The 14,272-nt window shown below is 48.5% G+C and overlaps 2 protein-coding genes and 1 pseudogene across 2 annotated transcripts in view; 1 reads left to right on the top strand and 2 right to left on the bottom strand.

Annotated features, from left to right (window-relative positions):
- The window catches only part of LOC127200383 (keratin, type I cytoskeletal 17), a 142,425-nt gene that overhangs the window by 77,382 nt on the left and 50,771 nt on the right, over window positions 1-14,272 (top strand). The gene's annotated exons all lie outside the window — the stretch shown is intronic.
- Window positions 7,433-8,536, bottom strand: LOC127200168 (keratin, type I cytoskeletal 14-like; annotated as a pseudogene).
- LOC127200166 (keratin, type I cytoskeletal 42-like) lies at window positions 8,781-11,149 on the bottom strand. The gene is made up of 4 exons (XM_051158282.1): window positions 11,105-11,149; window positions 9,980-10,062; window positions 9,228-9,443; window positions 8,781-8,940 (listed from the first exon to the last, which is right to left on the bottom strand). The coding sequence occupies exons 1-4, from the start codon at window positions 11,147-11,149 to the stop codon at window positions 8,781-8,783; spliced, it is 504 nt and encodes a 167-aa protein (XP_051014239.1).

The following is a 14,272-nucleotide window of genomic DNA, read 5'->3' as shown; positions in this document are numbered from 1 at the left end:
TGTTCACTCAGGTCCTGAGGATTGAACTCAGGTCTCCAGATTTGTGCTGCAAGTGCCTTTCTCCACTGAGCCATCTCGTCAACCCCATCAATTTTGTACGATGACTCTTCTAAACTACGTCTCTCCTCTCACTACTCTGCATTTTTAAGACAAGCTCCACACTCCTGGTGTGCAAGGCTGGTCCCTAATCTTTGCCCTGATGCTCCTTGATCTGCACACTGCCTATCAAATCATGTAACGTTTCCTAAACAACCCTCAAACTTCGCCAGGTCCCTCTCACTGAAACGTCCTTTCCTATCTTCTCTATTCGGGCAACATTCTGCTCGCTGTTGGCAAACCTGTGTGGCGTCCTCTTCCTGAGTGTTCCTCTCCTGAATTCTCACTCTTCTTTTGTCCTGTTTTGAGCTCTTACCTTTTGTCTTATGGCCTCTACCACCAGCAGCACCACCCCACTTCAGCAAGGGCTCCTCCACCCCCTGCACCCCCATCTCACCAGGAGCTCCTCTAAGCCTGTTCCTGTTCATTTAGCACGTGCTTTAGCGCCCAGACCCCATGCCTGCTCCAAGTAAGATCCAAATGAAAGAGAAAGAACTAGCCCTGCCAGACAGATGCCCAGGGCTGGAAGGGAACTGAAGATAGGAAGAGAGGCCACAAGAGTAGACAAAGGCCTGGGGCCTTGGAGGTGTGGCTGGAGGGTACAAGGATCTGGAAAAGGGTCTCTAGATGGTAAGTTTTTTAAAGGAGTAGCATATGAGAGATGCTCCTGGGCGAAGCCTGGAGACTATGTTTAGTAACAGTAGTAGGACAGTCCAGGAGCTGGGGCAGTAAAGTTACAAGGAAACCAGCCTGAGAACATAGCAAGACCATGTCAAAAAAAACAAGAACCACAACAGCAATAACACTGTTCACATGGTAAAAATAGCATTTCCTTTCTGTTTCCCAGTCTCCTCATTCTTGAGGAAAGAAACCTCAATCAACACTACAGTCCCCTTAACAGCCTCCGACCCTGTCAATCATCCTAGCCCATCAAACCAAGCCTATCATGAGTTCAGAACCTGCAGGAAGCAACAGCATCTAGTCAGACATGTCTGCCTCGTCGCATTCTGTGAATGACAATCGATTCTCATTTTTTCTTTTTTCTGTAGTAATATAAGAGCTCCTCTACAAATATGCTTGTTGAAATGGAAGGTGGGTTAGTTTATGAAGATGAATGAAATAAATATTTAAATGGGTGGTCCAGAACATGCTAATGGAAATAGACAGCTGAGTAGCTGGAACAGGGTGTCAACAGCATCTTCACAAGCCTAACACACAGGACACTCTTAGACCAAGGCTAGTGGGGATTCTGAGTACCATCCTCCCTTTGTGATGGTTCTAAATCTCTACCCACATTGCCGCCAGGCTCCAATGGAAACACCCAAGACCTGCTTCAATGTGCTCTGAGGCCCAGAGGCACTCTGATGTTCTTTCTCCCAGCCTTGCCAAAGGCATACTGATATCAGTACTCTGGGACCGATGGTAATCCCAAGTCCCAGGGCTTGAGCTAGGTGGAAGATAGGTTAGGGCAGGTTGGGGTGGGCAGCTTCAGGGAGAGGAGCCACTTGCATGACCTTGACTTTTAGCAAATGCTAGGCTTGGTTTCACTTGGCTGTAGCTCAACCAGGGTTGGCGTGGTTTGCGTTCGGCTTGTTGTGGAGTCTACCTGCTGTGGCTGCTCTTCAGTTCATGGTTCTCCTGCTTCGCACCTCATAGCTCTGGGATTACAGGCATCTGCTTGCTTTTCCCTGAGGTTCACCTGTCTAGACCTCTCTGCATGGATCCAGGGATCCCTCTAAGCATCCTCTCCCATCTGAGCTTCAAGCAGGCACAGGCCTTTCCCCTGCATCCAGGGCATCTCTGTATGTGTTTCCAGTGCCTCTACCCTTGAGGTAGAGGCCTCCTCGCTGAACCTCCTGGGACAGTGCAGTGGAGAGAAGAGTAGCGTGCCAGTGATTTAAGACTGCCTCGCTCTTTCTATCCTTAAGGCCTTGACGTCAGTTTCCCCATAGGAAGTCCTCACCTGCACAGTTGCTGGGAACCTAAGTACAGTGCAAAGTGAAAGGATCCCAGGATGAAAGCCCAGCTGCCCCGTGTGTAGGTCCTCTCTCCCCTCCGCCCTCCTCCCCTTATCTACTCTCCTTCCTGTTCCCGCTCTTCCCTCCCCACCTACCCTTCTCCCCAGATCCACCTTCTTTCTTTCTTATCTTTTCTACTCCCAGGTCTTCTTCCCCTCTCCACATCTGGATCTACTTTCAACCCAAGGAAGAGCCAGCCATGCTGGGTAACTCCTGTGGGCCAGATAGGCATCAGTACTGCAGTTTTGGAACGTCTTCTTGCTTCTTCCAGCTCTGCCTGCCATGGGAGAGGGACTGCCAGAGGTGAGGGAGCCAACCACGCTGGGCTGAATGAGAAACCTCCTTCTTTTACTTTCTCAGGGCTCGGGGGTCTTCCCCCTGAGCCCCACTCCCATTCCTCCTGGCAATGAACAAGGAACACACCTCATGTGGCTCAGGATACCCTTCCCTCGGGTCCTTGTAAAAACAAATTGTCTCTGTAGTCCATGTCCAGACTGCAGTTAATGTTGGAAAATTCCAGCGCATCTTGGGACACTATCCTGATTGTGAGTGGTGCTAATATGCTTTTTTTTCCCTTTCGCTCGGACCACCTGGATGGCATGGATTCAGCCCTCTTGCTTACTATTACCCTTTGCTTTAGTTGATTAGACCCCGCACTAGTCTCCCAAGTACAGTCCCAGCCCTCAGAGCACAGATGGAGGTGAAAAGAAGGGCTTTGAAAATCAGAGAGACAGAAAGGGGAACACTGAGTGAATTCTGCCTGCAAGGTGTCAGGGAAAGTGGTCCCTACTTAGGATTTGGGGACTTAAGAGGAGACAAGGCTCTAGCTATAGAAGCCTCCTGCTTGCCTGTACCCAGCCAGCCAACCCTTCTGCCACAGCTTTCTCGCCAGCACTGTGTGTCCTTGAACTCAGGTGGGGCCAGAAGGTCCTGAGTCATTATGAGGATGGATGCTGGCCGAAGAAACACAAACATGACTCATGGCTTCTCTCCTGGCTCGTGGGCCCACCCGTTCAGGAGCCACCTCTGCAGGCGGGCATTTTGGGTTGGTGCACAGCTGGATGTGCCTACATGTACTTTCAATGGCGACTCTCCTTTGTCACTTACCACCGCGCCATCTAGCAAAACCCCACCAAACCAAGGTGCCCTGAGTCTTCCATCTATTTAAGGAATATTGCTTCCCTTCACCCTCAAACCAGCCTCCCCATGGTAAGTTTGGGGTGTGTCTTTTCTTGAGCACGTACTGTGTTCTACACAATGCTCTTAGAGCTGAGGATAAAATGATGTACAAGACCCAGTCGGTAAAGCATCTCCCCAGAAATTGTCAGAACCTGAGCTCAGATTCCTTGCAAAAAGCCAGGTCTGGCCGTGCACATCTGTATTCCCTCTGCTGCGGAAGCAGAGGCAAGGAAATTGATAAGCAGTCTAGCCAAATGGGTGAGACTTGAGAGATGTTTAATAAGTAGGGCGCTTGGATTCTGGCCTACAAATGTATGGGAACGCAAGTTTACCTCCACACACACATGTGCATATCCGTGTGCAGACATGTAACACACACACACACACACACACACACACACACACACTCCAATAGTAATCAACCTCTATCTCCTTGAGCATCTGTAGGACGAATCAGACTGCCCCAGTAAATATAAAATTCAAAAGTGAATTAATTGTTATTTCTCTGAGGTATCAGGAGCAGTCACTGGAGAGCTACCATCTGAGTGAGAGGTGAGCAAGAGTGATCAAGACAGAAGAATAGATGGAAACACTGTGAGAGATGGACCAAATGTCTTGGTGTGGAAAGAGAAAAGTGACCACAAGTCAGATACTGAGCATGGACAAAGGGCTACAAGCTTCATCAAGGAATATATTTTGGAAGGTAAACGTGATTACTACTTCATGTGAGGCTTAGATTAGCTGGGTTGAGCCCCAGCACACCATAAACATTATCCTGAGTCTCAGTGACAATGAGCATGCTTCTGCCCTTCCTTTTTGGATGTCAATTATTTTACTTATTATTAGCTTATCTTTCTAGTGTGCAAGATCCTTCCTAAGATCAAGACCCCGTGTCAAGTGGATGCTGTTGAGGACACACAGCCCCTTCTCCAAGGAACAGGAAAGCTGGTTATAGCAAAGTTCAAACTGTATGACATGGAGCACTATGGTCTCCCTCAGAGGAGGAGATAGGACTGATGCTCTCCATCCACCTAGCTAGCTTAGCCCCATTCTGAGTAAGTGGAGAAAGTAGCTCCTCCCAAATTACATTCAAGGGCTGTGGAGCCATAGCCCTCATCTGGCTAGCCCCAGGACTCTGAGAAGCAACCTCTCTTGCTTCCACTAAGCGGTGCTATCGAGTCACTTTTCTGGTCTGTTTAGATGGTGGGGGCAGAGCCCAGGACTCCAGTGGGTGCTGTAGCCTTTTAGCTCTGTGAATAAGAGAACTAGTCATCAGTAGATGTCAGTTGTTGCCTCTACCTTTCCCACTGAATGTAGTGGTGAAAATTAGGAGAGGAGGGTATCCATATGAAACCCCAGAACTGCTGTGATGTCTGCCCTTTGTTCCTGGAGGCCCTGGAATCCAAGCCCACTGCTTAATTTTTTCCCCACTCCCCAGTTCTGAGCTTGCTTATAGGCAAATGGCCTCAAGCATGTCTGTCTTTCCCCTGTATTCCTTCCTAACAGCAGTGGCCGCCACCCAAGCAAGGACAGAGCATGTTCCCTACTACACTAGAGCCTAGGGAACTCCTATGCCCATATTCCTCTAAAGCAGCTTTCTTCGGGAGACAAACTCAAATGTCACAGGTAGAGCGATGACCGGAGACCCACAAGCAATCCATACCATTCTCATGAGTGTAGCAGTGTTTTGCTCTCTATACAACCCCCTCAAATGTGAATCACCCCCTATGTTCTATGTCACTTGACAGGAAGCTTATTGCTCTGATGGATACCCTGACATCTGAGATTCAACGTCCACACAAGCCTCGTGAAGCCCCTTCCTACATGGTTCCCACCACTTAAGGGCCTGAAAACCATCCCTTCCCATCCCTCAGGCAGTTCTCTCACCCTTTCTCCTCCCTAAGGATCCCTAAGACTCCCTCAGATAAAGTTCACCCCAGCTCAGCCTTCCAGGATGTTGTGGCTCTGGTTAAAAGAGACCCCAGAATTTCAAAGTCACAGACCTGTCATGACTTTCCTGCCATTTAGCTTGGACAAAGGACATTAGCACACTCCATTTCTTTTTATAATAACTCCTCATCTTCAGCAACCATAGACAGAGGGCTATACACCAAGCTTGATACTAAGCTCATAGGCTCCACAAGCTCATTTTTCCATCAGCACTATGTAGTAAAGGCATATATATGCTTCACCTTGTGAAAGAGGAGTATGGGTTCAGTATTCTGCCTAATTCTCCACCTCCAGTGGAGATGGAAACCCAGGACTCAAGCAGAGATTCTCAAGTCCAAGGTTTTAGCCTCCTTGGCCAAATTGTCTTTCTTCTTTCCCCACATTCAACTCTACCTAGAAAGTTCCATAATCTAGACAAATGAACAAGCTATTGGAACTGATACAGAGCTAGTCAGGTCTTTCCTAGCCGGAGGCAATGAGCCCTCCCCACCCTTGGCATCTCTGCCATGCACCCAGATAATGCTCCTCCCCTTCCTACTCCTTAGTCAGCCTCAAGACAAAGCAAAAGCGACTCCTCCATCAAGAGGAGACTCATAATGCCCTCACTACTGAGCCCAGCCTGGCCTTAAACTCACAACAGTCCTCTGGCATCCACCTCCCTAGTGCTGGGTTGTGTGTGTGACCCACCAGGCTCAGAGGTCAGCCTGGCTCTTAAAGTGTACTTATTCATTAGATTTATATATCAACCACAAAACACAGGGAACATCATCTTTATTGTACAAGTGAGGAAACTGAAAGCCAGTCTCTCTAAGGTCCCTAATACAGAGAAGGGCCAAGGTAACAAACAAGATAGCCTATTCTGGAAGCCTCTAGAATTGCCTTTGTCATGAATGGAGCCCAGTATTGCTAACACAACTGTGCCATGAGCCTCCATACTCCAGGCACCATGCTGGACAAAGCTCTTACAGGCTGTGCTTCCAGTCAATGTCCCCAAGATCAGGACTGCAACTGTCATCACTCCTCTTTTACAGATATCGAAACTGAGGCTTGGAGAGGGTTATTAACAGCCTCTATTTAAGTAGTTCTCAATGTAGGGCCAAGCAAGCCTTTCACAGAGGTCACCTAAGACCATCAGAAAACACAGGCATTCTCATTACAATTTATAGCAGTGGCAAAATTACAGTTATGAAGTAGCAACAAAAACACTTTTATGGTTGGGGATCACCACAACATGAGAAACTGTATTAAAGGGTCACAGCATCAGGAAAACTGAGAACCATTGCTCTAAGTTGATGGCATAGAATAGACTGAATTCTGGACAGTCCCAGATCAGGGAGATAACGACCACCAAGAGAGCATGAGTGGACCTCGGGTTCACAGAGTTTGGGGGGACTAGTGAACCCCATAACATCACACACAAAGATGCCCACTTTCCTGGAGACAGGATATGTGGAGAAAAAACATAAGTTCCAATGCAGAGTCATTTTAAGGGATCACGGATTCACTAAGAATCCTTAACCCAAGGCCAGTGAGATGGATCAGCTGGCAGAAGCACCACTCAGTTCTGACAGCCTGACTTCAACCCCCAAAACCCACAGTGTGAGAGGAGAAAAGACTCTCCAAAGCTGTCCTTTGACCTCCATGTACACATTCTGACACAGGCACATCTGCGCTCACACACAATGATGATGATGATGATGATGATGATGTAATAACAAAGATAATTGTGATAATAAACACAAATTTTTATTTTAAAGAATTCTTCACCTAGCACACTGCCTGGCACCTAAACACACTCCATATCTGGTGAATTTGTGGATAAATGAATGAATGGGGAAATACGCCTCTGCCTTAAGAGATCTCATGACCTGGTACACACAGCCATCTATACCTTCTGAGGTGCTGAAAGCCAACCTGGGAGCTGAGCCAAGCCCGCCCCCGGGGCCCTTTCTCCCAGTCCCAGGTGCTCTTTGGAGCTCCAAAGCAACACTCCCCACACTCTCCCACCCCCACTCCTGACAATGACCAGGGAGACAGTGATTGTGCAACTCAGAAAAAGAAGCTTTATTGCTTGCCAGGAGGGACAAGGGTCAAGTAAAGGGTGAAGTGTCTAGGGACAGTAGATGGGCTCTTTCTGTGTATCTGTGTCCATGCGGGAGCCTTCTAAGCCTGAGCAGTGCCTAGCAGCCTTAATTCTTGGTGCGCAGGACCTGCTCGTGGGTGGAGACCACCTTGCCATCATGCACAACCATGACTTTGGTGCAGATTTGGCAGTTGGTGGAGGTCACTGGGGGAAATGAGAGAGAAGGCGTTAGTGATGTGGACAGGTAGAGTGCTCTGAAGTGGAGGGAAGCCAAGAAGCTGAGGAGTAAACTGTCTCCGGATGCCATCTGTCCTGATTGCCACCTCGCTCGCTGCTGCAAGGGCACCCTGTGGCCTTGTACAGTCTCTGCCCTCAGACTGGAGCACTTAATGGGTGCTGTCCAACTAGATCCAAAGGCAAAAGAAGGTCACACTAAACCCAAATGGCACCTAAACAAACTCCATATCTGGTGAATGTGTGGATAAGTGAATGAATGGGGAAATATGCCCATTGGAGGGACAGTGTAGGGTGCTGTTCATGGTGCTGATGCCCACAACTACTGTGTCTATCCAGACATCCATTGGAGGAACAGGTTAAGGTCACCAATCTTAGCCCTGAGGAGAGTTAGGAAATGGTTCCTTCTATTTGAGGAGATTCATGGGGGACACTGAGTAAGAGCACTTAGCTTAAACCCCTGAGAAGGTCGTAATCTGGGTCCTAGATCTGCTGAAAGGTCTGAAGGTGTTCCCCAAACCCAGGCTCAGTGTGGAAGAGACTCTTACCATCTCTGGATGACTGAGAGCTAGAGGAAAATTGAGAGGATAAGGGGAACTGGGTGGATGAGAGGCTGCAAAGATAGGTGAAGGAGGGACCGTCAGACATATGGGGGACATTTGTGAAGAGAAGGGACATGGACCAGAGGGTGGGCCAGGCACTCACTGGGCATCCTCGCCCTCCAGCAGACGGTGGTAGGTGGCGATCTCCTACTCCAGGCGCGTCTTCACATCCAGCAGGATCTTGTACTCCTGGCTCTGCTGCTCCATCTCACAGCGCAGCTGAGCCAGCTGTTCCTCCACACTGCTGATCATCTCCTGGATCTGGGCCAGCTGCATGCAGTAGCGGCCCTTGGTCTCCTCCAGGTTGTTCTCTAAGGATGCTTTCTGTGAGGTAGAGAAACAGGGCGATGGGTCACTGAGAATGGCCATGCCCCATCAGTGAGTCCAGGCGTGGTCCCTTGTGTGTGACAGGCAGCATTGATACCATGCTGAGCTGGGACTGCAGCTCGATCTCCAGGTTCTGCAAGGTGCGCTGGAGCTTAGAGATCTCGCTCCTGCCACTCTGTACCAGCTCGCTGTTGGTGGCCACCTCGAGGTTCAGCTCCTCAGTCTGTGACAAAGAGGACACCATTCACACCTGAAAGCCCTGAAGGGCAGCTTCTCTGCATCCTTTCCTCTCTAAAGGACACCCACCTTGGTGACGAACCACTCCTCGGCATCCTTGCAGTTCTTCTCTGCCATCTTCTCATACTGATCACGCATGTCGTTCAGGATGCGGCTCAGTTCCACACCAGGAGTGGCGTCCATGGAGGCCATTTCCTGCAGAGGCAGAAAAGGTCTCATGGTCAAGAGCCTCATGGATCACAGGACTTTCTAGCAAGAGGTGACCCTGGCCTGAAGACTGCTGTCTCACCATCTGCCATTCCATTGTTTCTCTCCATCCACCCCTGTTTAAAATATTTATTTATTTATTTATTTATTATGTATACAGTGCTGTGCCTGCACACCTGCACACCAGAAGAGGGCATTAGATCGATCACATTATAAATGGTTGTGAGCCACCATGTGGTTGCTGGGAGTTGAACTCTGACCTCTGGAAGAGCAGGCGGTGCTCTTAACCTCTGAGCCATCTCTCCAGCCCATCCATCCACCCTTTTAAGCTGGCTTTTCTCTTTGGCTCTCACCTCCTCATGGTTCTTCTTCAGGTAGGCCAGCTCCTCCTTGAGGCTCTCGACCTGCATCTCCAGGTCAGTTCTGGCCAGGGTCAGCTCGTCCAGCACCTTGCGCAGGCCGTTGATGTCAGACTCCACGCTCATGCGCATGTTCAGCTCTGTCTTGTACCTGGAGTGATTCGAGAGAAAAGGAATGAGCTAGCCATTCCAGCAACACTGAAAGCTTTGTTCTCTTCCTTTGCACATTATTCCCAGAGTTGGCACCCAGCGGGGGTTGTGGAGAGTCACTATTAGACACAGTGTCCATTGATTGCTTATGTCTGAACAGGCCTAGGGTCCAGGGAATAAGGAAATTCATCCTTAGGCATTCAACTGAAAGAGGCACTTCCAGCCTCAGCCAGCCAATAAGGCTCAAAGCTTCCAAATATAACAGCCCACTGCACTTTAGGGACAGGTGGGAGAAGTGTGGAGCACCTCTCTCTAAAATGATGGCTTTCACACCTGGCTGTGAATCAGAATCTCCTAGGTAAACTGTTACAAATAACTGAGCCCAGCCCTAAGGGTGGAGCCCAACAGTCTAGGATTTTTGCAAGCACCCCCAAGGGGATTCTTCCTGCACAAACCAACTCTCATTAGAATATACTGATCCAAAATGCCCCACCCTACACACACTGGAGGCTCTGAGCCACCACACTGCAGACTCACTTGGTGTGGAAGTCATCAGCGGCCAGTCGGGCATTGTCAATCTGCAGAACCACACTGGCATTGTCCACAGTGGCTGCCAGGATCTGTAATGGAAAAGCCGTGGGTCATTCGATAAACAGATCGGGCAGGCATCACTGCAGCCTTCACTGGCCTTTCTCTCTTTTTCTTGCTTGGGTCCTGTTCTCTTCCCATGAGCCTTTGTCCACCAGAGCAGCCTGAGAGACAACCCCACCAAGTCAGTTCCAACCCAGGAAGGAGTCTGATTCCCCATCAACAGAAAAGCTACAAATAGGTCTGGCCCCAGGCTCAGATCACTAGAGTCCAGGTCTTACTGCTGCCACTCACCTGTCAAACCTAAGATGGGTCTTGTGGTTTCAAAGCACCCCCCAAGGCTCCCTACATACCCTTAATCTTCTGAACCCTCCTCAGCCCTGCCAGCCCTCTGCAGACACACACATTCCTGTCTAAGCCCATGGGGCATGGACCTCAGGTGGGACTTTCCCAAGAGACAAAACTCAACTTGTCCAGGAGATTAGAAAACAGGAAGCCAGAGAAGAAAACAAATGGATCCCTTAACCTGACTGGAGTTCCTGCCGGGGACTTTTCTAAATTCCATACTTTGTGCGAGGCACAGGAGCCAAGCAGGCTTAACTGAAGTGGGGAGAAGGGTTCTGGAGGCACGACCCTACCAGAATCCCTCTGGTTTGAGGTAAATGTATGGGCCTTGATTAATTACCAGTGTGAGTTTTCTGTGTCGAGAGGCTATCTAGTGTCAAAGCTCAAGGGCGGCGGCAGCCTCAGCCCAAACTTAAAGGCTAATGAGTGGTTTGGGTGTCTGGCTTGGTTGGTCCCGTTACAGCCTCCCTCCTCCCCCTCTCCTGGTGGAGTGGTAACTGTTCACCTCTGGCCTTCCTCTGTTGTGTTATCTTTAGCAAGTCACAGTGCCTGTCAAACTTCAACTTCATCCTCTGAAAAACGTTAAGGGCAGGAACCACCGGTCTCATGTGGGCTAAGGAGTAGAGCTCAGAAAACCATGGGGGAGGAGATCCAAGATGGCGGTGAGCAGTGTGGATCATGTTTAGAAGCTCCAGTAAACAATTCAGGGAATTGCACAGATTTCTGAACCAGGAACACTGATGTCCCCACACCACTGTAGCCGGAGTGCTCCATGGTTCGAAGGAACCAGGGTGCAGAGGACCTGTGTGCCCCTGCACACGGGAGGAGCGTGGATTTTCTTGGATTGGTGCAGCAGTGGCGGCAGCAGCAGTGGCGGTGGCTGAGGTTTGCAGCTTGGAGCTCTCTGTTGGAGGTGATTCATGTGGTGGCCGGTGGGTGTTGCTGCAGGAGAGGGGACTCTGGCCAGGATTTGTGTCATGTGGTGCCCTGAGACTCAAATTTGACTCGACAGACAGTTCAGCCCCTGAGTCCCAAGCTCAGCTCAGTGAGCAGTTCCGCCACAGAGACGCTAGCTCAGTTCAATGCACAGTTCCCCTGCTGGGACACAGGCTCAACTCAGTGCGCAATTCCCCCCAAGACACTAGCTCAGCTCAGCGTGCAGTTCTGCTGCTGTGATGCAGGCTTACGTTAGCACGCAGATTCGGCCTAGAATTCTTAGCTGGACTTGCTGGACAGGTTGGGTCCAGAGACTCTAGCTGAGCTTTGTGTGCAATCTTGGACCTGAGACTCTGGCTGGACTCTCCACGCAGTGTAGGCCCAGAGTTCCGGGCTGAATTCAGCACGCAGTGTGGGTCCAGAGTCCCTAGTTGAGCTCGGTGCGCAATTCCGCCCCTGAGACTCTGGTGGAGCTCGGAGTGCAGTTTGGGGCCAGAGTCCCTAACTGTGCTTGGCGGACAGGTTGGGCCCAGAGACTCTATCTGAGCTTTTGATGTAGTCTCAGCTCTGAGACTCTGGTTGTACCCGGTGCAAATTTTGAGTCCAGATTTCCTGGCTGAGCTTGGCGGCTGGTTCAGGCCCTGAGAGTATAACTGACCATGGCTCGCACTTTGGGCCCAAAGCCCCTAGCCAAGTTTGGCATGCAGTCCCAGCCCAGAAACTCTGGCTGGACTCTGCGTGCATTTTTGACCCAGAGTCCCTAGGGGAGCTTGGTGCGCATATTGGGCCCAGAGTCCCTAGCTGAGCGCAGCAGTCTGTTCAGGCCCTGAGAATCTAGCTGAGCTCGGCAGGTGGATCAGGCCCAGTGTACCTGGCTGGACTTGGCAGGGGACCCAGAAGGCTGTGGACACTTTGGCCTGACCCAATACTCATTCAGAGACCCAGAACGATTGCAAGACCCACAGTACAGGGGAGTTGAGGATCACTGGCTGTGAGAGTCCAAAACGACAGGGCTAGCATCCTGCCATCCAGACCAGTGAAGCATCAGAGCTCCCGGCCTAGGGAAATAGTAAGAAAACAAGTGATTCTATCATCAGACTCCCTCCACCCAACTCTGGAAGCTACCCAACAAAAACAGAGAAGGCAAGATGTCCACAGGATAGTGTAACAGCATACGCAAAAATCCCCAAAACAATATGGCGTCTCCAGTTTCCAGCTATCCCGAAGAAAACAACCCAGAGAACTCAAATACAATGGAAATACAAGAAAATAACCTCAAATCCTTGGTAATGAGGATGATAATGGAGGAAACAAACAAAATTCATAATCAAATGGAGGAAGATGCAGCCAAAGAGGTGAGAGAAATAAAAGAAGCACATAGAGTGGAACTGGAAAAATTTCAGGAAAATTCAAACAGATGAAAGAAATCAATAAAACAATTCAAGCTCTGAAGACCTATAAAGAGGCAATGAAAGAAACTCAGGAATATACAAACAATCAGATGAAAGATATAAAAAAATCAGTTCAAGATCTGAAGATGAAAATGGATTCAATGATAAACACACAGACAGAAGAAAAACGAGAATGTGAGACCTCAGAGAAGAAGGCGAGCAACATAGAGGTGAGCTTTTCTAACAGAATCCAAGAGTTGGAAGAACGAATCTCAGGTCTAGAAGATACAATCACAGATCTTGAAGCAACCATTAAAGAAAATGCCAAATCTGGAAAACTCCTGACACAAAACATCCAAGAAATTAAGGACACCATGAAAAGAAGAAATCTGAGGATAATAGGCATTGAAGAAAGAGAAGATATCAGACTCCAAGGCCCAGAAACTATTCTCAACAAAATCATAGAGGAAAATTTCCCCAATCTAAAGAAAGAGATGCCTATAAATATACAAAAAAGGCCTACAGAATAGACCAGAAAAGAAAAACTGCCTGTCACATAATACTCAAAACACAAAACATACAGAACAAAGAAAAAATATTAAAAGCTGCAAGGGAAAAGGGCCAAATAACATCTAATGGCAAACCTATCAGAATTACACCGACTTCTCAGCAGAGAGGATAAAAGCCAGAAGGGCCTGGACAGAGATCCTGCAAACCCTAAGAGACCACAGATGCCAGGCCAGACTACTTTACCCAGCAAACCTATTAATAACCATTGATGGAGAAAACAAAATATTTCATGACAAAACCAAATTCAAACAGTACCTATCCACAAATCCAGCTTTACAGAAGGTACTAGGGGGAAAACTCCATCCCAAAGGGACAAGCTACAACCAAAACTACTCAGGAAATAGATAACTATCCCATGGCAAAAACACAATTACACAAACACTCGACTGGAACCAACATCAAAGTTAAGACTCTTAATAGTCACTGGTCATTAATATCTTGCAACATCAATGGTCTCAATTCTCCAATAAAAAGACACAGACTAACTGAATGGGTGCATAAACAAGATCCAACATTCTTCTGCATTCAAGAAACACATCTCACCCATAACGATAGGCATTACCTCAGGGTAAAAGGTTGGAAAAAAATATTCCAAGCAAATGGTCACAAGAAGCAAGCAGGCATAGCCATTTTAATATCTAACAAAATAGACTTTCAACCAAAATTAATCAAAAGGGATGCAGAAGGACACTTCATACTCATCAAAGGTAAAGTCAACCAAGATGACATCACAATTCTGAACATCTATGCTCCCAATACAAGGGCACCCACATTTGTAAAAGATCTACTAATGAAGCTTAAACCACACATCGATCCCCACACAATAATAGTGGGAGACTTCAACACCCCACTCTCACTGAAGGATAGGTCATTGAAACAGAAACTAAGCCGAGAAATAACATCATTAACCGATGCCATGAATCAAATGGATCTAACAGATATCTATAGCACCTTTCACCCAAACAAGAAAGAATATACCTTCTTCTCTGCACCCCATGGA

This window comes from Acomys russatus, chromosome 16 (assembly GCF_903995435.1).
Source record: "Acomys russatus chromosome 16, mAcoRus1.1, whole genome shotgun sequence".
Taxonomy (NCBI): Eukaryota; Metazoa; Chordata; class Mammalia; order Rodentia; family Muridae; genus Acomys; species Acomys russatus.
Note: the sequence above shows the minus strand (reverse complement) of the source record. Positions and strands in the feature narration are given on the sequence as shown.

Excerpts from the sequence above, each read along its gene's own strand:
- LOC127200166 (XM_051158282.1), bottom strand. The coding sequence starts at position 11,149 with ATGGAGCACTCCGGCTACAGTGGTGTGGGGACATCAGTGTTCCTG. Across the intron at positions 9,444-9,979 it reads GCTGATGACTTCCACACCAA|GTACAAGACAGAGCTGAACA; the intron begins GTGAGTCTGCAG and ends GAATCACTCCAG. Across the intron at positions 8,941-9,227 it reads GGATGGGCTGGAGAGATGGC|ACCTTTTCTGCCTCTGCAGG; the intron begins TCAGAGGTTAAG and ends CTTGACCATGAG.